Here is a 24,915-nt window from a genome sequence, read left to right as displayed (position 1 = left end):
TTCTGTTTCTCAAACTAGACACTCTAGTGTACTTGTCCTCTTGCTCAGTTGTGCACCGGGGCCTCCATCTCCTCTTTCTATTCTGGTTAGACACAATTTGCGCTGTTCTGTGAAGGGAGTACACAGCACTGTACAAGATCTTCAGTTTCTTGGCAATTTCTCGCACGGAATAGCCTTCATTTCTCAGAACAAGAATAGACTGACAAGTTTCAAAAGAAAGTTCTTTGTTTCTGGCTATTTTGAGCCTGTAATCGAACCCACAAATGCTGATGCTCCAGATACTCAACTAGTCTAAAGAAGGCCAGTTTTATTGCATATTTTATCAGGACAACAGTTTTCAGCTGTGCTTACATAATTGCAATAGGGTTTTCTAATGATCAATTAGCCTTTTAAAATAATCAACTTGAATTAGCTAACACAACGTGCCATTGGAACACAGGAGTAATGGTTGCTGATAATGGGCCTCTGTACATCTATGTAGATATTCCATTAAAATCAGCCATATCCAGCTACAATAGTCATTTATAACATTAACAATATCTACACTGTATTTCTGATAAATTTGACGTTATTTAAATGGACACAAATGGTGCTTTTCTTTGCAAAACCAAGGACATTTCTAAGTGAACCCAAACTTTTGAACGGTAGAGTATAATGTTTGACTAACACAAACTAATTTCAAACCTTGCTTACATTTGTATATAATCAAGTTGTGTCTCTCTATTATGTGCGGGAATACTTATGAACAGATTTCTTAAATTAAAATCCCTTGGAGCTGATTTCCTGTTTTTATTTTACAGTCTTATGTCCAACAATGAAAATTCCACACACTAAAGTACTTAAGGGGCCAAATAAAATCGCCCACGGGCCATCAGTTTGGGAACCCTGTTCTAGAGGTTTCGTCCTTTCGTTTTTCCTTGGCACTGCTGTTAAGGGAACTCCGCCTAGTTGTTCTAAAGCCCTTTGTGACAACTGTAATGATAACATTTGTTTAACTTTGTCTCATCTGTGGACACGTGAAGCGCCACAGTCCTTAGTTGGGAAATTTGACAACATCACCGCATGTCTTCTTCAAAATTCCGTGGCCCTTTTGTTCTGTTTCCTTAAGAGTGACAGTGCCAGCGTGCATCGTGGCGCGAGCTGTATCTCGTCCACTGAGGACCGGAGGAGTAGGTGAATTCTGCGCCATAGACGGAGGCGTTCGTATTGAGTGGCTCCCATCAGTGGCTTTACAACTGCGCAATAGGAAAGCTGAATCACTCATCCCGACTGTTTCGCTACTCAAATGTTTTCCATCTTCGTTTGTCAGAGGTAAGCTGGAGGGACAGTTATCGATAGCTATACTCTGTCAGGCTGTTTGTATGAAAGGCTATTTGTTGTCTATTAAGCGACGGACCTTGTCTAGTAAACATTCTAATTCAGAAGCTTCTCTCTGCGCCATAACTTGATTATTGAAAAGCTTACATAATGCCGTTGAAAAGCCAACGATCAATCATATTTCACTCTTAATGTGCACGAGAAGGGATATATAGGTATCTACAATCAAGCTATAGAAATGTAGCCTACTTATTCAAGTTACATAAAACTATTAATTTAGACTATAATGCACATGTTATTGTAGGCTACTGGGCGATCCACCTTTGTGGTTTTATTTTAGTATGTGAATTTAGTTAACCAAGTTCCCCCCAAAAATATAACTTTTAGAGGACATTTCCATAGGTGGTCATGCTAGTGTTTTTTCTTTAATAAATGAGTTGGTTATTACTTACTCATTTTATGAATCATTACCATTCTCAAAATGTCCACTTGGTTGTGTAAATATGGTGTCGCATTATCACGTTTAAATGCCACGTGAAGTTGCGGCGGGAATTGGGAAATTAACTGAATGCGGAATTGGCATATTCCCACTCAATCTCACACACGCACACACACACTATTCCCAATTTGTTTCACTAGTTTCTGTGACGCAATATGGATTGTTGTCCACAAGGTGGCGATATCTGTGCATGGATGATATAGCTGCCTACTTTTGTGTGCAGGTCTATGATTATTTTTCGTACAGTTACACGTAGGTCTGTTTAGTGCAGATGATTGAATATGATTATTGTCTAATGTAGATTATTACATGTTTATTCTCAATTAGTGGTTGTAATTCACTAGTAATTAACTACATTTCTCAGAGTTTGGTTATTGGCCAGTTGAGCCATAATTAATTTTCTGAATAAGATACTAGATCATATAACTTCTGTCAGTACCAATCTAATCAGGTCTCAATTTAGTACTTCTCTATTTGTTTGTCATATAAAATGGGCTCCGGGTAGGTGATCAGTGGGGTTACAGAACGTTCAGATGAATGGTACATGGAACAGACATGATGATTCTGTCATGTAAGAAAGTGTGCCCTCCTTAACATGAGCCAGCTCTCAATCTGTGTTACTCTCTGATTTAAATGATCAATGCAGTGTTTGCTCTAGTCAGTTGCATGCTATTAACACATGCTAATCGCTTTTTTCATTTCTCTTGACAGTGGGTGGTGGCAGGTAACGAGAGGTGAAAAATGGCACCGCCTTTGTAGACACCCTATCAGACACCTACAATTGAGTAGCACTTTCTGTGGGCCAATAGCAGAGAGCGATGCATCCACACCTAGGACAAGGGTGGGCCATAGGAGAAGAGGACAGAAGATGAGATGTCAGCTATAGCCAATGGAAGACATGGTTTGATTGACTTGCAGAAGATGAAGTCCAACTAAGCCAATAGCCTCCAAGATGAGGTGGGTTTCCAAATCTGCTCAGCCTATGGGAAGGGAAATGTCATCACACGTTAAAGAGATAGCTCAACCAAATTATGAATAATTCAAATAGTCTTTGAGCGCGAAGAGATTGTCTGGTCCACATTCCTGTATACATAGCCACAGCCACTATTTGCATCCTTTAAGCATAGATAACCAAAATAAAGGAACCCATGATAGTAAATCGAACATGCTCTTATTAGCATTCACAAATTATCTCTTGCTACAAGTCTCAATGCTTTGATTACAACCGATTCCCCGCCACAGGTTCTTAATGTTGTGCCTGGATGCACAGCACCGTACCATCCACATTATGCAGCCACAGCCCACACCATGGCTGCCATTATGTTGTATGCAGTATGTATAGCTTATACAAATAAGTAGGCAGTGATTTTCTTTTCAAGATGCCCCAGTGGTAGAGAGGGGCACACAGCATTCAAGCTGTGTGTATGTGTGAGAGCCTTGGGTGAGTGTCCATGTTACACGACTCATACATGGAGGGTGTAATGTTCAGTTTCCATGGTGAATATGGAATCCAGCCTCTGTGGCAGTGCCTGCTGATTGGCTCATATGGCCACATGGGGTTGTGCTGTGAGCAGATGGTTGGCCAATGGGGTAGAGGCAGCATTGGGGCTGTTGCTAAGGAGAGTCAGCTGGACTCTTCTCTCTCTCTCTCTCTCTCTCTCTCTCTCTCTCTCTCTCTCTCTCTCTCTCTCTCTCTCTCTCTCTCTCTCTCTCTCTCTCTCTCTCTCAGATCTGTCCTTCAGACTGTCTGTGTCTATCCAGTGTCTCTGGTGTATTGGTTGATTAAGGGTGAAGTGAGGAGAGGGGGCCAGTGAGAAGCAGCTCTACTGGGTGTGGGCTTTATGTCACGTAGGCAAGACCCTCCCCACATAAACCCAATGCCCCCTGCCCCACCTTCCCCGGCCCATGTAACAGCCAGCTGACATCCTGTGGGTCCAGTGCTGGGGTCCAGTGCTACTGGCCTGGTTAGTCGTCCTGTACGACCCTTTGGTCATCCCTCATTCTAATGTCTGTCTGTCAGAGCCTCGCACATAATCACCACTGTCCTGATTAATCACACAGACATCAGTTATTACACACATCAGGGCACAGTCTGCGCAGCATCCTACTTTACCATTATGACTCTATATTCCTCCAATATATTATATTAAGAGGATACAGTCTGACAGGTTTCTGTCTGTTTTCTGCAAATGACTTATCACACATGTAATGTCTTACCCTCTGACATAATTGAAATCCCAGTCATTCCATGGCACTACTTTTCTCTTGTGGTGCTTTTAAACTGCAGGTTTTGTGAGCTCTTGCCAAATACAGGGCATGTGAGTTTAATGTCTGAAACAAAGTGCTTGTCTCATACAGTTTGGAAGGAGAGAGTCAGTCCGCCTGATTGGAGTACAATGCAACTGATTCCAACATTTTGAATACGGTAAGGGAGTATTTAGTAGGAGTAGGAGTCAGTGCTTAGAGGGCAAGTTCATAACTATCAAGCCATTCATGGAAACCTATACAGTTGCCAGTACTAAGCATGGAGGATGCAGTACGATTTGGGGAATATCTGCTACAGAGAAAATGGAGTCTTTGCTACCTCACTGTGGTGGTTTAAAAATAGCTGCTAGTTCTGTTGGCTTTATTCCAACACACACACACACACACACACACACACACACACACACACACACACACACACACACACACACACACACACACACACACACACACACACACACACACACACACACACAGAGAGAGAGAGGGGGGTGTCTCTATCTTTCACTCTGTCTTTGTCCCCTCCTCCTGTTTAGCATAGAAGGATTGGCATGAGACCCTCCTCCCTTATTGGCTGGTGTGAATTAAATGGCGGTGTGGGGGCCCGCCCCTTAGGTCTCTGCACGTGGATCAGTCTGCTGTTAGAGCCTGAGTATCAGAGAGGAGAGGAAACCAGGAGCAGAGGAGAGGGAAGAGAGGAAGAGGAGAGGATTGGGGGAGGAGAGAGGAAAGAGGAAAGGGAGAGGAGCCAAGGGGTGTGTGGAGCAGAAAGAACGAGTAAAAGAAGAGAACAAAAGGAGAGTGCAGGTAAAACAAGGAGAGTGTGTCTGTCTGTTTCTTTGTGTTACTGTACAGAAGGGGTGCAATTGTGTACACATTTGTGCAAATATTGTTTTGGGTCATATATCGGTGCATGTTAGGACATGTCTTTTGTGTTGATATATTACCACTGCACATACTGTACTATTACTATGCTGTATGTCTGCAGATTGTGTGGCACAGTTATGCACTATGAGCACACACACACACACACACACACACTGTACATAAACACAGTCAGCTGACTTGTGCTGAAAGATTTTTAGAGTAATGGTTATTCCTGTCGTGTTAGTCTCTTTAAGCCTCTGTTTAGACTCAGGCTTTAACTTGTGCTTTACAACAACGCAGTGTTTGGTCTGTGTTGATGTGTGTGGTTTGGTTGCTGTGATACAGTAGTAAAACAGAGCGTAACCTTACATTTCCGTGCTGGAGAGAGTCCAGTGATTGCAGCGCGTGACCTTGTGTAGGTATTGATAAACATTGTGTTAATAGAAAGTTTCCCGATAGGGAGTGCAGCTTGTCAGTTTATTGCTGAAAGATGTTATTGTATTCCCACAATTTATTTTTATGTATTGGATAAACCCAGTGTATAGTTCCGAATTTCTATGAAAATGCAGGCCTTTTTGATTGAAGCTTGCCAGGGGTTTTCCTAGTGTGCAGAGCCCAAACAGGGAGCCTGGTAGTGGGCTAACTTGTCCTCCTTGTGCTAAAAATGGCCGAGCATTTTTGACCCACATTTAGTGCTGTATTTATACACTACAGTGACTCACTCTGGCAGCTGCAAATAGAAGGAGTAAAGAACAGCCTTGTTTGCCCTTGCTAAGTTACAATAACACACCCATGTGGATACAAACACATACTAACACCCTAACACACACACACTCTGGGCATCAGGGTGTATTTCTTCTCTGGTTTTTAACATTTTATTTCCCCTTTATTTAACCAGGTAGGCTAGTTGAGAACAAATTCTCATTTGCAACTGCAACTTGGCCTCTTCAACTCTTCTGTGGTTCACCACTGGTCACCAACCAGTACACCCAACCACTTGACCATGCTGATGAGGTTAATATTCAGTACACTCAGCAGCTGCCTGTTTTCCTCCCAAATAGGTTCCAGGTGGTCAGATTGGTCCGTGTGTTTCATTCATTTAGTGGTAAATATTTCTTTGTTATGAGAGACTCAGCAGTAGGCCAGGGTTAGAGGTCAGGGGTGAGGGTCAGTGTCACAGCTTTCTGATGAGGTCCCTGCCCCTCTACCACCCTGCGGGGTCACAGATCATAAAGTTCCTGCCCTGCTGATGCACTTGCCTAGTGATGATCTCCATGACAACCAGTCCTCTGCACATACTAGCACAGGCAGGCTCTCTCTGACACACATTAACGCACACACACGCAGACACACACTCACACTCATTCACTAACACACAACCACACACACACACACACACACTCCTTCATTGCTGTCGTCTTTGAAATGCCACCTGGTCTGTCGGTATCGTTTGCAAGAAAAGATGCCCCCCTCGAGCCCCCCTGTTCCAAGCCTGCAGTGGTACATTCCAGTACTTGTCTGAGGTCTGTGCTTTCTGGAGCATACAGAGGGAGAAGCCTCCATTTTGGAGAGAAAGAGAAGGTAGATGTGGGAGAGGAGGGGAGGGAGAACGGGGCTGTGAGGTTATAAAAAGTTATTTTTAGAAAAGCTATATATATGAATCTCATACGTTCTGCTTGGTGTCAACTCAGGTCAGCATTTTACATTGTCTTACAGACATTGAGTACTTACAGTAGGCTACATACGCATCAGTGTCTCTGCCTGTTAACCTGTGGATGGGAGGCTGTATGTTTCAGTGTCCGTTTGTCTGCTTGCTGCCCTGTCAGTCTGTATTCCAGGTTGATTTGTGTAGTTGTGTTTTGTAGGTGTCACTGAGAAGTGACGTCTCCCTCTTCGCTCAGTTCTCTTTCTCTATTTTTCTCTATGTGTCTAAATGCTCCACATGTTGACCTGGGAATGGGAGTTGGGTATCAGAGCCAGGTCTGTTGTGGTTTGGTGGTACAGCCCATCCCCCCCATATAAGATAGGATCAGTATGCTTCCTGCCTCCTCCTCCACTAAGCAGCTTAGTGACCTCTGTCTGTCTGTGTGACTGCCCTGATTGTAGAGGCTCCGCCATGTTCACCCACACAGAAAGCTGCACATCTGCACTGGGTTGCTATGCCACCAGCAGGCAGATACAAACACACTGTTCAGTGTGTCAGTGTAGCGCAACAGGGTGAGCATTAATGCTGTATTGGAATCTGTTGTCTCTGCCTCTTTGGTTGAGGGACACTACTGTTCTTGTGTCAGTTGCAGAGAATTTTTTAAACATTTACATTGAACCTTTATTTAACTAGGCAAGTCAGTTAAGAACAAATTCTTATTTACGATGACGGCCTAGACCGGCCAAACCCGGACGACGCTGGGCCAATTGTGCGCCGCCCTACGGGACTCCCAATCACGGCCGGTTGTGATACAGCCTGGATTTCGAACCAGGGTGTCTGTAGTGACGCCTCAAGCACTTAGATGCAGTGCCTTAGACTGCCGCGCCACTCGGGAGCCCCAGTTGAAAGGCAGGGTTTGACAGTGCAAAGACATTCTGCTCTAACGTCAACATTTCTGCTAACTTCAACACTCTAGAGACCGCAGAAGGATTATAGGATGATGTATGCTTCTATTGAGGCAACTCAAACTGGAGAATTTAAAGCATATGACTCCCATTGTCAGAAGACTATTATGCATGGTATTATTCTGCACCTTTTCAAGCAGGCTGGTTGATCACTGAGGAAAGCATGTCTGCTAATCTGGAGAGGTTAGTTACTTCCTGTGGAGTGTAAGGTCGTTCTGGGGGAGAGGAAGGGGCACTCTCACCCCTGGGGCTGACACCTGACTGGAGAGAGGAGAGATGGGTAAAGATAGAGGACGAGGGGGAGTTTACTCTGTCATGGTTATTCAGCACAGGAGCTAGGGTTGAGCGGTATCCAGATGTTCATACCGTCATACGGTTTCTGTACCATACCGGGGTACACGGTATTAACGGAAGTGCACACAAGGGGCGCAATTCTTTGCTGTTGATGCACAAAACAATTTAGGCAGCAGGGATCTTCCTCCAGGGGATTCGATGTCTCTGCTGTAACCAAGAAGCTTGATCCTGACGTCTCGACACTCAACTAGCAGATTAGCAAACCAAAAGCATAGCTGGAGTCCTGGGCTGGATGTCATTTAGATTCCTAATAGTTATTAGAAAGAAGAATAAATACCTCGGTATACAGTATAACCGATATATCGCACCAAACTAAAATGAACATAAGTAATAAGTCAGTGGAGAAGTGTCTTGTTTTTAAGATGTGCAGCAGCGGGGATCTTTATGAACAACTTAAGGCCCATATCATCGTTTAGAGGTGACTTATTCTCTTAGGTGTTTTTCTTCCAAAGCAGGTGTCAAAAAGAGATGTATTATTAATAACAGATTTTAGTGTTGTTTTACTTCACACAACCCACAGAACAGGTTTTAGACTAGTTTCCCTTTCACACAACCCACAGAACAGGTTTTAGACTAGTTTCCCTTTCACACAACCCACAGAACAGGTTTTAGACTAGTTTCCCTTTCACACAACCCACAGAACAGGTTTTAGACTAGTTTCCCTTTCACACAACCCACAGAACAGGTTTTAGACTAGTTTCCCTTTCACACAACCCGCAGAACAGGTTTTTAGACTAGTTTCCCTTTCACACAACCCACAGAGCAGGTTTTAGACTTGTTTCCCTTTCACACAACCCACAGAACAGGTTTTAGACTAGTTTCCCTTTCACACAACCCGCAGAACAGGTTTTTAGACTAGTTTCTCTTTCACACAACCCACAGAGCAGGTTTTAGACTTGTTTCCCTTTCACACAACCCGCAGAACAGGTTTTAGACTTTTTTCTCTTTCACACAACCCACAGAACAGGTTTTAGACTTGTTTCCCTTCACACAACCCACATAACAGGTTTTAGACTTGTTTCCCTTTCACACAACCCACAGAACAGGTTTTAGACTTGTTTCCCTTTCACACAACCCACAGAACAGGTTTTAGACTTGTTTCCCTTTCACACAACCCACAGAACAGGTTTTAGACTTGTTTCCCTTTCACACAACCCACAGAACAGGTTTTAGACTTGTTTCCCTTCACACAACCCACAGAACAGGTTTTAGACTTGTTTCCCTTTCACACAACCCACAGAACAGGTTTTAGACTTGTTTCCCTTCACACAACCCACAGAACAGGTTTTAGACTTGTTTCCCTTTCACACAACCCACAGAACAGGTTTTAGACTTGTTTCCCTTTCACACAACCCACAGAACAGGTTTTAGACTTGTTTCCCTTTCACACAACCCGCAGAACAGGTTTTAGACTTGTTTCCCTTTCACACAACCCGCAGAACAGGTTTTAGACTTGTTTCCCTTTCACACAACCCACAGAACAGGTTTTAGACTTGTTTCCCTTTCACACAACCCACAGAACAGGTTTTAGACTTGTTTCCCTTTCACACAACCCACAGAACAGGTTTTAGACTTGTTTCCCTTCACACAACCCACAGAACAGGTTTTAGACTTGTTCCCCTTTCACACAACCCACAGAACAGGTTTTAGACTTGTTTCCCTTCACACAACCCACAGAACAGCATCAGAATTCATGAATGGGTATTGAGTAATAGTAATGAGAATTCCATAATAACAATGGCATTGACACTCGCAAATCTCAAGGGCCATTCACACACGCACGTACACACACACACACACACACACACACACACACACACACACACACACACACACACACACACACACAGCGAAGAAAATGTGTCTCGGTAAGGCAGAGTCTTGCTCTTGGCTCTGGGGTAAATTATATCATTGGTTGCCAAGGATACAGGACACAGTCTGTGAGTAAGAGAGGGAAAGAGAGAGACAAAGAGTGAGTAGCAGACATGTGGAGAGAGATAGTAAGTGGGAGAGCGAGTGAGAGAAGGAGGGAGCTGGAGAGGAATCAGTCTTGTTGAATTGGGTCTGGAGTAGGAGAGGTGACGAGGCGATAGGGGAGGGGCCAGAGAGAGGAAGGCAAAAATAAATGAAATCCGACTGGCTGGTCAAAGGGGGCTGGGCCATCCTCACGCTCTCCCTCTCCCTCTCTGCTTTCTCTACCGAGCCATTCGTTCCCTTTCTTTGTCTGTCTACTGAGGGGAGAAACGCCAGAGAGAACAGTGTGTGTGACAGAGAGGAAAGAGAGGGGGGAGAGGGGAGGACAAGAGAGGAATGAAAAGATGGCAGAATGGAATAGAGATACCTACTTTCTTTTTAGACAATAACCCCCTTTCATGTCCTCACATCTGTGTCCTACCTGACAGTGGTTTCTCCTCCCTCTCTCCTGTGTTTGTGGATGTGTGTGTGCTGGCTAGCAGAGGGAGTGGACGCCTGTTCTGTTTAACAGGACTTCAGGCTGAAGCTGAATCTGAAGTGGGCTGCTGCCTCTGTCCCTGAGTGAGTGGTGTCTTCACACCGAGAGCACACAGACGGTGTCCCCTCCTCCCTCTCTCTCTCACAGCACTCAGCAGCAAGGTAAGACTAGAATGATCCTTCACCACTCACTCACACACACACACACACACACACATATATGGGCAGGGGGTCACAGTAAAAAAACAGGTTTCCCTGGAGAGGGATACGTGTAAGTGAGGGTTATGTGTTTCCCTGGTGACAGAGACACTGGTTACCAGGGAGATTTAGTGAGTGTTGAGGACAGTGATTTCTCTGGTGACAAAGACACCGGTCTCCTTGGGGATAGAGACCGATAGAGGGCTGCAGTTCCTGAAAACTGAAGGACAAGTCTGCTCAGAAGCGACTGACTGACTGACTGAGCTAATAAAGATGAAATGTGGAGCCACACTCTTCCTCCACCCTCTACTAACTCAGCTGCACAGCTATACAGTCTCCATTTGTCTTATGAAATGTCCATTCTCTCTCTCTCTCTCTCTCTCTCTGTCTCTCTCTCTGTCTCTCTCTCTGACTCTCTCTCTGTCTCTCTCTCTGTCTCTCTCTCTCTGTCTCTCTCTCTCTGTCTCTCTCTCTGTCTCTCTCTCTGTCTCTCTCTCTCTCTCTGTCTCTCTCTCTCTCTCCTACTCTCCCTCTGTGCGTTGGAAATCTGCTGTAGGATTGCCTCTGTTTTGCATTGCTTTAAGTAAACAAATATGCGATCTTATTCATTGTTCAGTGTCATCATACACACACAAGAAATGTCTACATGTGTGTGTTAGAGGTGGTGTGTGAGACACAGCTTGGGGTAGAAATGTAGTGAGGGGTGGGTGGGGGGAGTGCAGGCTTTTGTGCAGGAAATGGAATCATTATCGATTGCTATGGTGATCTCAGGCACCAGGCAGGCACCACTAGAGGCACACAGATCATTACTACTCTGTATACTGCACTGTGTGTGATATGGTCTGGACAGAGAGGATGTAAGATGAGATATGATCTGTCTATCTAGCATGGTTTCATAGGAGCAATAAATTCTCCATTATTGTAAGTGTGTGTGTGTTTGCGTGCACGTGCGTGCATGCATGCTTAATGTTTCTGTCAGAGAGTATCCACAGTGCTGTGTATTTTGGCAGTTCTAGTGGATGAGTAAGCAAAAGTCTATGCTCTGCCTGTGGACTGTGTGTGTGTGCACGTGTGTATGTATGTGTAGGGAGGATGTCAAAATATTTCTCCCCTACACACTCTCACCCACAACCCCCTGAATGAGTGCAATTTCCTGTGTGCTGACATACTATAATCCATCTGCGATCTCACACACACATACACACGTGAACACACACACAGGGCTGATATCATGTAACCTTCTCTCAAGGCCCCTCTATCACCTGCCCTCCTAATTCATTAAAGGTGCCTGGAGGCAGACGTGTATATGTACTCACTAGATCTGACATACATGATGGTGGTGCATGCAGGCCATGAAGCATAGATCTACAAGTGCTAGCTTGGATATGCAACTTGGAAGAACCCAATAGAATCGAGAAATGAATGCATGGTTTCAACCTTCACAGACATTATGTATAATCTCTCTGGCGATATATTTAATAGCTACATCTCATAGCATGAATTTTCTGGGTTCTTGTTTTGCCTAAATTCTTCTCTTTTTTGTATTCTCATTGGATGAGAGACCTGTCTGTCCTCACATAGACAGAGGATCACTTTCCCCATACCCACCCCCATCCATCCAGGACCCCTGTTTGAAAGAGCGATTGTCCGTTCTTCAGGAATGAAGTGCACAGAGGAGGGGCGAGGGGTGTGGCTGAGTGGCCAGACAAGTGAAGGAGGGGCCAGGAGGAGGGGCGAGGGGTGTGTGTTTCTGGCTGCTCTACACACCGAGCACAATGTGTGCTTGTACTCTGATTCACTGGGTCACAGGCCAGTCCCATGGGTCGGAATATTTGGGTTTGACTGAATATAAAATGCTGTGTTTACCTCAATTTGACTCGATCCCAAACACACACGCACAGTCGCGCGCATACACACACACACAGACCCAGTGTGTGTAGAACCTCTTTTATTCTTTGGTGATCTCTTTCTCATTACTCACACGTCTTAATCAACCCCAGCCCTCTCCCCTACCCGTACTCTACTGGCTCCCAGGATCCTATGGATGGGCTAAAAGGTTATTTATTCAGTGTATAGGAAAAGTAGATAGCTGAAACCATAACAGGCTAAACTGATGTTTTAGTTTAGCATCATAGTGTCTCAATAGCAACATATATATTCTAGTTTTCACCTGTCAATGTTACCACTACTACCACGCAGCTGAATGAACTGGAGTTGGTTTGCATATTAGACAGAGAGAATTTAGGGCCTGAGAGAGATTATTTAGTGCCTGTAATGACCTGCAATGTACAGCTGTCCTTTTGGAACATAAGATAAACATTCTTCTCCGTATGTGTGTTTGCATTGTGCTGTAGTACACAGTAGTATTCAGTACTACAGTAGTATTCCAACATGAATATAAACAGCCTGACGGGAAAGTCCTCTTTCACTGTCTACTTAAAGTACATTCATACACACAGACACACGCTCTCTCTCCATCTCTGTTGCTGTCACACACATCCATTTCCCCGATCAACAGTAGAAACGGCAGATCAGCACTGCCCCTCTATTCTCTCTCCGTCTCTGCTGTCTGTGTTGCCTTCATGTCCAGACTAGAATGGTTGGAGAAATAGAGCAGACAGGCCTTTATCAGTGGCTGGCCACAGGCTGCAGTTGCTGCAGGGAGCTGGTGATCAGAGAGGGGCTGGATGCAGGGTGCAGCTCTGGCTGACTGGTGATAAACCACAAACAAACATGAGTGTTCCAGCAGATTAGGAGGCAGACACGGAGAGAAAGTGAAACAGAAAAGGGGAGAGGAGAGTGTTGTGTGTTTGTAGTTGCAGTGAATTGTATTTGTTGTCATTATAGGATCTTAGACCAGTACCTAAAGGTTGTCTATTGTTGGTGTGTAGCAGTTGTCTGCTAGTGTAAGGAGTTGTAAGTGCAGTGTTGGAGGTGTATTAACATGTACAGCGTAGCGAGTCTGCAGAGACTGTGAACGTCAAGCATGATGTGGTTAGTGGTTGATATTTTGGTGGTTTAGCAACTGAACACTAATCTCTCTCTAGGTTGTGGTTGAGAGTTATTGAAGGAAAGGCAAATTGGTGTTGTCGTGTAACCCTCTTCAGTTCTATAGTAGAGGGCTTCACAGACACAGACCAAGTGTGGTGAGTATTTCTACCTCTGTGTACAGTACTGTTTGTGTCCATGGCAACCATTTGCCTTCGTGTAGACTACAGTGTGTGTTCATGTGTGTATGTTTGCTCATGTTCTACCCTAGTCCAGTAAAAGGTGTGTTTTATCCTGTCTCAGGCTGAATGTATCACCCAGCAGAGCAGTATCATGGACGTAACACCAGGGACTCCTACCCTGCTGGAGGACCTCACAGAGGAACATGGGCCCCCGTCAACAGTCGCCCCTGGGGCCCTCCAAACAGGTGAGCCCTCTTACACCACAGTCTACTGACACACCTGTGATGGAGTCTGTGCTGAGCCAATGGTAACCCTCCTTTATCTACTGTAGGTACACCGGAGGAATCAACCAATCCCAGCACGTTAACAAGATTTATGACAGGTGAGTGAAACATCTCAATTGTTCACATCTTACATTGAGTGCAGAGCACATCTTTGAAATGTTAGTCCACTGTCACCTTGCTGCAGTGATCCCTTAGTGATCTCCACTTTCTCTCTGGAACGTAGAGGGGCCAGGCCCTCCTTCCATGTCCAGGGAAGGGACCCTCAGAGGGACCAGAGACCAGCAACACGACCCTGGGCCCAGAAAGACCAGGCTTATGAGACCCAGGGCTGGCACCAGGACTCCCCACAGTCATTTCAAAACCATGGCCGCAACCAGGGAGGCTACCAAACAGGACCGGGGGAACCCTACACCATCTGGGACTTTTACAACAACCAGCCTCCCAGAGTGAGAGGGGAAGAGGGCAGCCTATCGACAGCCTATTCTATACTCTACATAACTCATTATTTACTACATACAGTAGTTAGGTTTATGTCTTTTTCTTATTGATTGCATGACTTTAATGATGATAATTGTCTCTCTCAGTATGGGGGTCCCCACCAGCACCAACGGCCCAGAGATCCCCCCGGAGACCTGGGCTCCCCAGCAGAGAGGTGGGCCACCTCAGACCGCTCCAGGGCCTTCCCAGGCAGGATGATAGACCAGGGACCAGGACCATGGAAGCGCCCGCCCCCCCACAAGCACCACCGTGGCCAACCTCCACACCGCTCCCCACACTCACAGCACTCTCCGCCCCCCAAGGAAGACTGCCCTGCCAAGAGGAGCAGGAGCTCTGGCCCTGAGCAGGTCAGTCATCACTTGAGCTAATGATCTTGTTTGCCAGGAGTGGACGGTCCCCGCCCACAGTTAGTCCTGTATCAATGCTTGAGGAACATGTCTACTAACCTGATCTAGGATCAGATTTCTCTACTGCTAGACTTAACCATTATGGTGATATCTGATCCTGGAACAGTCGTCTGAAGTCACTCGTGTAGCTGTGATATTTATACAATAGCACCACCTTCTGGTAGGGATCAATACACCTCACCAAGACACTTACTGTTTAGTACTGTTCTCTCTCACCAGCCCTCTCACCGTGGCTCAAAGCATTTATCTGGACCAGACCAGCCACACTCACCACCCCACTACCTCCCTCCCAAACAAGGTTTCTGGAACCAATCATATGACAGACCTGGTTCTCGCACCCATGCTGACAGGAGGACCTCGTCTACCGAGTTACAAGTAAGTCGGTTAATAGTCAATGTTCTTTAAGAGAACAGTGCTCTTAAGACTACTCATTGATGAACAATCCTTTCTCTCTTGTTATTTCAGGAATCCATCAAGTCAAGATTAGGGCGTTTCAACTATAGTACACATCATTCTACCCATAGTCCAGTTCCCCAGGTCCCCTTCGATGGTCAAGGCCCCCCTCCTTCCTCCTATCCCCGCCACCCTCCTCCATCCCAGCCCTGTGGCGGTAGCAGACCCCCCCACCATGGATCCTGGGTGGAGGTGTATGGCCAGTCCCAGCCCCCCTCCTCACCAGCAGAACACACCGGCGTGCCTTACAGCCAGCACCACCAGCGCCCCCCATCACCCCCCTCAGTACCTCAGCATAGCCCCCCAGCTCCACGCTCCCACAGACAGAAGAGGGATCAGACCCCCTCCCAGCCCTCTGCTACAGAGCCTCCCCACCGCAACAGCAGCCACAGAGTTTTAGGCTTCACAGCCCTGAGCTCCTCCTGCCCCTCTGGCCTCTCCAGCTCCACCACTCCTAGTAAGGCCAGTGGGAAGAAAGACCCTCCACCCAATCAGAGGAGTCCTGACACTGCCGCTGGCACACCCCATAAACGGGGACCAAGGACCCCCTCACCCAGTCCCACTCCTCCCACTCTCTCTGCCTCCCGCACAGGGCTAGGCTCAGAGCCCCAGACCCCACCCAGCTCTCCCCAGGATAGACCTACTGTCAACAACAACAGACCTACTGTCAACAACAACAGATCTACTGTCAACAAGCCAGGGCTTCAGCCTCATCGACACAAACAGACAGAGAGGACCCATAAGGATAAAGAAAGTCGAGTGGAGAGAGGCGAGGTGGGAAAGAGGGAACCAACGAGGAAGATGGAGAAGAAGACGGAGGAGAGGAAAAGGAGAAAGGAGAAAGAAGCGAAAAGGGAGGATGGGGTAAAGAATAAGTTGAGGGACAAGGTGGAGAGAAAAAATAGGAAAGAGGAAGGGAGGAAGATGGAGAAAAGGGAGGAGAGTCTTAGGGCTAAGCAGCTGGAGAAAGCAGAGATGGGATGCTCAAATTCCCCACGTGAATCATCCCTCCCTCCATCAGTATGGCCTTCCTCCCCTAAGACTCAGTCTGGATCTAGGGTTCCAGGGAAGCCAGGCCAACCCTCCCAGACACCATCCACCGCTGGCAAACACAGACACAGAGAGAAGGGCCAAGGAAGAGGTCGAACGTCCCATGACCACAGCTCTCCAAATACCTCAGAGACAGTGCCACCTGCTGGCCCGCTTGCCGCCCATCCTAATCAACCCTCACCACATCCATCCAAACACAAAAAGTCAAGGAGGGGAGGGACCCTGTACAAGTCAAACCCAGCTCAACCCAAACACCCCGTCAAGGGCTCACCACTGCCAACCTGTCCCCCACCCACCACCACCACCACCATTAACATCAGCAGCACCAGTAAGACCAGTCCTCAGCCCACCAGCCCTCCAAAACCTTCTAAATACAGCACAGAGGAGAAGGCTGATTCTACCCCCTCCACACTCTCATCCAAAACCCCAGCAGCTCCCACTGTGGCTGGGTCAGCGGGGTCCATCCCAAGCCAGCAGAACCAGACAGAGACAATGGGTGTGTGTCCAGAAGGGGGGGTCCTGCGGGCCCCAGATCTCCAGCCTGCGGCGGGGGTGGGCAGTGTGGAGGAACTGGGAGACAACCCCCCTGCCAGCCCCCCTGTGCTCAGCTGGCAAGGCTCCCCAGCATCAGCCCTGAGTGAGGAAGAAGAGGAGGAAGAGCAGGGAGGAGTGATGAGGAGACCCGTCCTGCAGCCCAGCCCCACCCACAGCCCGTCCATCTCACCCCCCCATGGGAACTTAGAGGAGCTCAATGAGAAGGCAGAGGGGGTCAGTGAGGGGAGGGGTGCTGATGAGCTTCGCCATAGCGACTTGGCCAAGCTCTATGGCCTGCCTGATACTCCCAATGGAGTGGAAGAGGAGGATGAGGAAGAGGAGGACAGTAGTGGGGACACTTCATCCAGCTCTCTGCCTCCCCGTCGGCCACACCTCCACCAGACAGGAGTGGCTGATGTCTTCAAGTCTTTGGCCTCGTTCCTGGGGGGCCAGAGGTACACATATCGGGGCGGTCCGTTTGGGCGTCCTCCTCCTAGCTCCATGGGAGGAGTGAAGTACTCTTCCTCCCTCGCCATGGACCCGGAAACCAACTGTCAGGACCAGCAGTGTCCCTCCCCGACATCTGACTCCACCACGCCCCCACGACTCACTACCCAATCACCCACTCACACTACCTCAGATCCGCCTTCTAAACCCCGTCCTCCCTTAGACCTCAACCAACCACAACTCTCTGTGGGGGAGCGCACGAAACAGAAGCACGCGAGATTGGAGGAGATTCAGAATGAGAGGAAGAAGGAGCGGACTAAGGGTGTAGACAGCGGGGAGACAGCCGGGTCTCTGAGCGCTGAGCTGAGGTTGACCACCACACACCGCCTCCCTGCCACCACCAAGGAGGAGCGGGGGCAGAGGGAGGTACGCAGGCGGACAGGCAGGAAGAGGGTACAAAGCGGTGCAGATGGAAACAGGGAAGAGGATGGGAAAAGGAAGAGAAGGAAACAAGATAGCAGTCATCAGAGGAGTGGAGGCAATGAAAAGAAGAAGATAGAAGAAAAGAGAGACAGAAAATCAGCCTCCTCCATTACGTTGTCCTCATGTACACCACCCCCCAGTAGCCCGGTCAAGCAGCTCAAAGACACTAAGAAGAGCCGTCCGATTCCGGGGAACCTCGGCCTCCAGAGCAAAGGCATCCAGGGACAGAAAGACAAGGCGCACACAGGAAACACTGAGCAGGGGGCACAATCGACAGTGAGGAAGGAGGAGAGGTGCAGTGAGCCTGAAACCATGATGTCCACACCAGGCAGCAACACAGACACAGTGGTAACCGCAACTAGCACCATCAACACTCCCTCTACTGCTACCCCCACCCCGGCCCCGCCTGCTGCCCCAGTGAGGAGGACCCCCTGTCCCCTGGCTGCTGCTGATTTCCTGAAGCTGAAGGCCCTGTCCATGGGCCCTCCCAAGGAGCTGAAGATCCGTCTGATCAAGGTGGAGAGTGCAGACAGAGAGACGTTCATCGCCTCCGAGGTCGAGGAGCACCGGATCCCCCTAGGAGAGGTCAGCATCAGACACACAGCCAGCGAGGTCATCAGGGCCTGCAAGTGAGTACACAGCACAAGGAAAAGTGGGCTAAAGGACATCTTATTGAATTCTAGTTCTTCAGCTGTCTCGTTCTCTGTCTGTTTCAGGGGGGCGAAGGTAAAGGGGAAGTTTCGGGAGTCCTATCTGCTCCGTGCTTTCTCTGTCAAGCCTGTTCTCATCACCGACCCACCCATCCCACGAGAGAAGCTTAACCCCCCCACACCAAGCATCTACGTGAGTCCTCACTCCAGGGGCGCTGCACTGCAGTTGGCCCTATGCTTCAAGCTGCCTTGGGGCGAGGGGGGATAAAGCAACACCAACAACAAAAATGCATCTCAAGTTGATCTTCTCTCTTCCTATTCTCTTCTTCATTCTCACGTATCACAGTTCTGTATTTGCGCAACACGTTGTTGATGGACTTCTGTATCGTCTTGTGTGTCTGTGTCCAGTTGGAGAGTAAGAGAGATGCCTTCTCCCCAGTCCTCCTCCAGTTCTGTACTGATCCCAAGAACCCTGTCACTGTCATCCGAGGCCTGGCTGGATCCCTCCGGCTCAGTGAGTTGACATATTTAGATGTTTCTCCGGGCTAAAACCTTAAAGGGCAACTCCGTCACTTTTCAACTTCAAATTCTGTATCTCCGGCACAATACCAGTGTCTATATGTGAAAAACGGTGCGTTTTCGATGGTCTGTGGTTAAAAAGACAAGGTCCTAAATAATGCTTCTTTGTGACATCAAAGGGTAGGAATAAAAGTGTATTTTTTTCAATTGCCAGAGGGGAGGGCATTTTCTTGCTCCTCACGTCACTGCGAATGTCATATTGTTTGAAGATCTCCGTTTTAAAATGTTTTCACTATTGATCATGTCATCGGTATTTTCTACAAAACGTTCAAATCTGCCGTTTCCACATATGTAGGCACTGGTATTGTGCTGGAGGTAATGAAAATCAGGTTGAAATGTGGTGGAGTTGCCCTTTTAAAACAGCAACATCATTTCAAATTGACTCACTATACAGTACCTCTCTCTCTTCTATCACTCCCTCTTTCTCTCCTTCCCCCTCTCTCTCCCTCTATGTCAGACCTGGGTCTGTTCTCCACTAAGTCTCTGGTGGAGGCCAATGCGGAGCATGCTGTGGAGGTGAGGACCCAGGTGCAGCAGCCTGCTGATGAGAACTGGGACGCCACTGGTTCAGGCCAGACCTGGCCTTGCGAGAGCAGCCGCTCACACACCACCATCGCCAAGTACGCCCAGTACCAGGCCTCCAGCTTCCAGGAGAGCCTCCAGGTTGGGGATGTGCACATACACACGGTTCCATACATTTCCCCCCACTTCCTCTCTTTGCCCAGCTAAGTTCATGTGTACTTCTATGTGTCTACAGGAAGAGAAGGACAGTGAGGATGAGGATAAGGAAGAACAAGAAGAGAAGCAGGCTCCGTCCTCTGACCCATCAACCACCGCTGCGTCTGGCGCCAGCAAAGCCAACCCTTCTGTGGTTGCTAGCAAAGCCAACCCTACTGTGGTTGCTAGCAAAGCCAACCCTTCTGTGGTTGCTAGCAAAGCCAACCCTTCTGTGGTTGCTAGCAAAGCCAACCCTTCTGTGGTTGCTAGCAAAGCCAACCCTTCTGTGGTTGCTAGCAAAGCCAACCCTTCTGTGGTTGCTAGCAAAGTCGGCCCAACCCCTATTGCTAACACACTCAGGTCAGAACATCCTTAATAAACTCTTTAATAAACCAAATGCAATACATTTAATCAAAACAATATTCTGACGTTATTGAATTGATTGATTTTTAAACACACTTCCTCTTTCCTACAGGCCAGAGGCAAAATCGACTGGAAATATCATCAAATTCGGCACCAACATCGACCTCTCTGATCCTAAGAGGTGAGATGAGCTTTCCTCGTGGCAGATTGTTTCAAAGCTCAAAGGACACCGTTGGAGAGGAAGTAGAGTGTTATAATGTACGTGTGTTACCAGGTGGAAGCCCCAGCTGCAGGAGCTGCTGAAGCTGCCAGCCTTTATGCGTGTGGAGTTCAATGGAAACATGCTGAGCCACGTGGGACACACCATCCTGGGCATGAACACCGTCCAGCTCTACATGAAGGTCCCCGGGAGCCGCACGCCTGGTCAGTGTTACCTGGGTTTGTTTTTAGGTGCGTATTGCACGCATCGGAATACGGGCTTAAATATCTCTGTGTATGTCTGTTTTCAGGCCACCAGGAGAATAATAACTTCTGCTCTGTGAACATCAACATCGGGCCGGGGGATTGTGAGTGGTTTGCAGTCCATGAGCACTACTGGGAGCACGTCAACAACTTCTGTGAGAAGTGAGTCATGAGGCGTTTTTTGTTGTGTATGTGTGTGTGAGGATTTTGCATTTAGTTCAGCGTTTGAGCTGTTCTGCTCGTTTAAAAAAAAAGGCATAGCGGTGACCCACAGAGGATTTGAACCAGAAACTAGCCACTTAGATGCCATCTCTGCTCCCTCCTTCAGGCATGGAGTAGACTACCTGACGGGGTCCTGGTGGCCTGTTCTGGAGGATCTGTACCGCTCCAACATCCCCGTGTACCGCTTCATTCAGAGACCAGGGGACCTGGTGTGGATCAATGCAGGGTCCATCCACTGGGTGCAGGCTGTGGGCTGGTGCAACAACATCGCCTGGAATGTTGGACCTCTCAACTGTGAGTTACTAACCGTGTCCAGCAGGGGAAGCCATAGATTGGAAAGGGGAGCTGGGTCATACACAGTGCAGAACAGCAGAGAAGAGTGTAGCTTGTAGTTGGCTGTCCACTATTCTCTACCTCAGTCAAATTATACTGAACAAAAATATAAATGCATCAACTTCAACGATTTTACTGAGTTACAGTTCATATTAGGAAATCGGTCAATTTAAGTAAATTTATTAGGCCCTCATCCACTGTGGATTTCACATGACTGGGCAGTGGCGCAATCATGAGTGGGCCTGGGAGGGCATAGGCCCACCCACTTGGGAGCCATGCCCAGCCAATAAGAATTAGTTTTTCCCCACAAATGGGCTTTATTACAGACAGAAATAATCCTCAAGTTTCATAAGCTGTCCGAGGGTGGCTGGTCTCAAACGATCCCACAGGTGAAGAAGCCGGGCTGGCATGGTTACACATGGTCTGCGGATGTGAGGCCGGTTGGATGTACTGCCAAATTCTCAAAAACAACATTCGAGGAGGCTTATGGTAGAGACATGAAAATGTTCCACAGCCCCCCCACCCAAATGTAAAGGCCTTTGAAGCCCCCTTGGCCTATCCCTGTCCAGAGGTTATTACAATACTAGGCTCATGAACATTTAATTCTCTGACAACAGCTCTGGTGGACATTCCTGCAGTCAGCATGCCAATTGAAGGCTCCCTCAAAACTTGAGACATCTGTGGCATTGTGTTGTGTGACAGAACTACACATTTTAGAGTGGCCTTTTATTTTCCTCAGCACAAAGTGCACCTGTGTAATGATCACGCTGTTTAATCAGCTTCTTAATATGCCACACCTGCCAGGTAGATGGATTATCTTGGCAAAGGAGAAATGCTCACTAACAGGGATGTAACAAATTTGTGCACAACATTTGAGCGAAATAAGTATTTGTGCGTATGGAACATTTCTGGGATGTTTTATTTCAGCTCATGAAACATGGGACCAACACTTTACATGTTGTTTATATTTTTCTTCAGTATACTATTAAAATCCCTCTCCAAATGTACTCTATAGTGTCTGAACACTGCCATTATTTGGCCGTTAACACTGCTAATGTGAGCCTTGTGTGTCGTCTTTGCCCTTTCAGCATACCAGTATCAGCTGGCTCTGGAGCGCTTTGAGTGGAACGAGGTGAAGAAGGTCAAGTCCATCGTTCCCATGATCCATGTCTCCTGGAATGTGGCCCGCACCATCAAGATCACAGACCAAGAAACCTACAAGATGGTCAAGTGGGTGTGTGTGCGTGTGCGTGTGTTAGTTATACAAGACTGTGTGGGCGCCTCGTCACCTATCTAGTATGCATGTTTATTTCTTGCTACACCTTACCTTTCTCTCTCTCTCTCTCTCTCTCTCTCTCTCTCTCTCGCTCTCAGACATTGTCTCCTACAGTCCATCAAGCACATCCAGATTCTGAGAGATCAGCTGGTTGCTGCAGGGAAGAAGATCTCTTATCAGAGCCGTGTGAAGGACGAACCAGCCTACTACTGCAACGAGTGTGACGTAAGTCCCTCTCAACAGCCTGTGGATGTATGCCTAAATCAGACCCGCTATGAACTACCATGACCCGAGCATCTTACCCACAGAGTGTTGGTGTATGCCTGAATCAGACCCGCTATGAACTACCATGACCCAAGTAGATAACCAACAGAGTGTTGATGTATGCCTTTGGTTATTTCAGCAGTGAGTGATTGTGTTGTGTCTGTGTGCAGGTGGAGGTGTTTGACCTGCTGTTTGTGACCAGTGAGTCTGGCAATAGGAAGACCTACATGGTGCACTGTGAGGACTGTGCCCGGACTGTGTCCAAGAGCCCCTCGCTGGCTGGAGTTGTGGTGCTGGAGCAGTACCGCGTGGAGGAGCTGATGAGAACCTACGACAGCCTCTGTGTGGTGAGAGACACACACACAGTTTCTCTGTGCTGTGAGGTCATGTCCACCCTATTTACCCCCCCTTTAAGACTTTCGTTCCTTCTCTTTCTCTCTCCAGACTCCATCACCCTGCTCCAAGTGAGGCCTCCTTCCTGTTGTCCAACAGCCATAACCAAAACTCCTACACAGTGGCAGCACAGGCGTCGTCTTCAAGGAATACTACTACTGCTAACACTTGGTGAACAGCCAACCATGTTTACTCAGTGTTGTTTACATCACCATAAGATATTGTCCGTCAGCCAATTGAATTCCAGCTCACTGTCTTCCCCTCCTACCAGCTGCTGATTGGACTTGAGTCTTGAGATAGAATGACTAGACTGGTACAACTACTCGTTAAAAACATGTCAGACAACTACAGAAAATGTGAACATAGTTAGCACTGAAAAATCAGGTCTTATTTAAAACGGACACTGCTGTGATTCAAAAGCGTCAAGTAGCCGGTATATGGTGCATTAATTCAGGTACTTTTATGCAAATCCAATGGAACTTTTTTACACCAATCTAGTTATTCTACACCCATGAATTTACTGTGTTGCGACGCTAACAGCAGGGGAATCGCTTCACTAGCAAAGTAGCCAATAGTCTCAATGAAATTACATTGTTTTGGTTTTGTTTTCTATTCAGGTGAACTCTGACATTTATAATTCCTGTCTGTATACTCTTTGGGGTGCTATTTCCATTTCATTTATTCTGACCTAGGTATTTAAAAAGTTTAACCAGCCTAGAAGTACACCTCATTGGCCTTGCGAACTGTATTTAGATGAAAGGGAAAAATGCAAACATGCAGAAAATGTTTTCAAAAAAGCGTTTAGGAATATTCATTTAAGAAATACGGGTTTACGAGAGGACGAATCTGGTTTCACTCTTTGTTGGAAATCAAGTCTGTTTTTTTTTGTGATTTTAGTTTTTGCATAATAATCCTAAATAATGTTTGGTAGAGAGAGAGATGTGATTGCTACAATATACCCTAAAAAGGATCCGCCTTCCTTTTTCTTTTGATAAATGGTATCGTTCTCCCTGTTTTCATACCTCTTTTTTTGGTTGCTATCTCCTTCTTTTCTGGATTACAGAGAAAATGGAAGAATTGTAAATTGTGACTTTATTTACACATGTATATGTATTGTTTTGTTAAATGTATTTATTGCATATTGATGGTGCTTCTCTGGGGACACCAGCTATTTTTAAAGTTTCCTATTGTGTGTGGACAGGGAAGGGCAAACAGGGGGAGGTTGGATTTTAATGGTGCTCAACCCCCTCTTGCCTCGCCCAACCCCTCACTAACTGTGTATAAATGATCTATGAATATAAGTCAATGAATATAACTGAAACCGAGAGGTTGGTGCTTAGAACCGCGTCATTACGCTTACTGGTAAATGAATAGAATGATGTCTTTGTACTGTATCTAACTGATAAAAACAATACCTTTTTTCAACTTTTTTGCATTAATACGAAATTCATAAAATTGTGACGCATTTGTGATTTTATGATGGATATTATCAGTATTTGTAGTTTTAGCCACTTTTGAACGAGACTTTTAGGGATGTATAGCGAGGTGTGGGTTTGGGTTCCTTCCGTGTTCTGTCCTCATGAGTATCATTTCAAGGTTGTAATCTTGCTCTCCTCTGACTGTTTATTGAAGATGCACTGTTTTAAAAGAAGAAAAAAAACTCCTATCAAAGGAGGCCTGATCCAGACCTGTCTCAAACACCCTGTGATGTTTCTGTGACATTATTGTGAGTAATATTAATGCAAATAAAAGCAAAATGTTTGAAGGAA

The 24,915-nt window shown here is 46.9% G+C and overlaps 1 protein-coding gene across 7 annotated transcripts; it reads left to right on the top strand.

The window, feature by feature from the left end:
* The first annotated feature begins 996 nt into the window (after positions 1-996).
* LOC109872895 (lysine-specific demethylase 6B) lies at positions 997-24,915 on the top strand. 7 transcript variants are annotated; one of them, XM_031807654.1, is made up of 21 exons: positions 997-1,311; positions 2,528-2,773; positions 10,369-10,525; positions 13,853-13,976; positions 14,063-14,113; positions 14,239-14,461; positions 14,600-14,860; positions 15,140-15,295; positions 15,386-18,516; positions 18,604-18,730; positions 18,946-19,051; positions 19,574-19,779; positions 19,874-20,193; positions 20,309-20,377; positions 20,471-20,619; positions 20,706-20,820; positions 20,987-21,174; positions 22,302-22,443; positions 22,588-22,714; positions 22,924-23,100; positions 23,198-24,915. In XM_031807654.1, exons 4-21 carry the CDS (start codon positions 13,858-13,860, stop codon positions 23,219-23,221), a joined length of 5,691 nt encoding a protein of 1,896 aa, XP_031663514.1. In that variant the 5' UTR covers positions 997-1,311; positions 2,528-2,773; positions 10,369-10,525; positions 13,853-13,857; the 3' UTR covers positions 23,222-24,915. The 7 variants fall into 7 exon arrangements, 6 of the variants coding, with proteins under 6 accessions (XP_031663514.1, XP_031663513.1, XP_031663515.1 ...); XM_031807653.1 differs by having other exon boundaries at positions 10,366-10,525; XM_031807655.1 differs by lacking the exons at positions 997-1,311; positions 2,528-2,773 and adding an exon at positions 4,693-4,888 and having other exon boundaries at positions 10,366-10,525; positions 19,874-20,014; positions 20,069-20,193.

This window comes from Oncorhynchus kisutch, linkage group LG28 (genome assembly GCF_002021735.2).
Source record: "Oncorhynchus kisutch isolate 150728-3 linkage group LG28, Okis_V2, whole genome shotgun sequence".
Taxonomy (NCBI): Eukaryota; Metazoa; Chordata; class Actinopteri; order Salmoniformes; family Salmonidae; genus Oncorhynchus; species Oncorhynchus kisutch.
This window is presented reverse-complemented; position numbering and strand designations above follow the sequence as displayed.

Excerpts from the sequence above, each read along its gene's own strand:
- LOC109872895 (XM_031807654.1), top strand. The coding sequence starts at position 13,858 with ATGTATCACCCAGCAGAGCAGTATCATGGACGTAACACCAGGGACTCC. Across the intron at positions 20,194-20,308 it reads CCTATTGCTAACACACTCAG|GCCAGAGGCAAAATCGACTG; the intron begins GTCAGAACATCC and ends TCTTTCCTACAG. Across the intron at positions 20,821-20,986 it reads GTCAACAACTTCTGTGAGAA|GCATGGAGTAGACTACCTGA; the intron begins GTGAGTCATGAG and ends TCCCTCCTTCAG.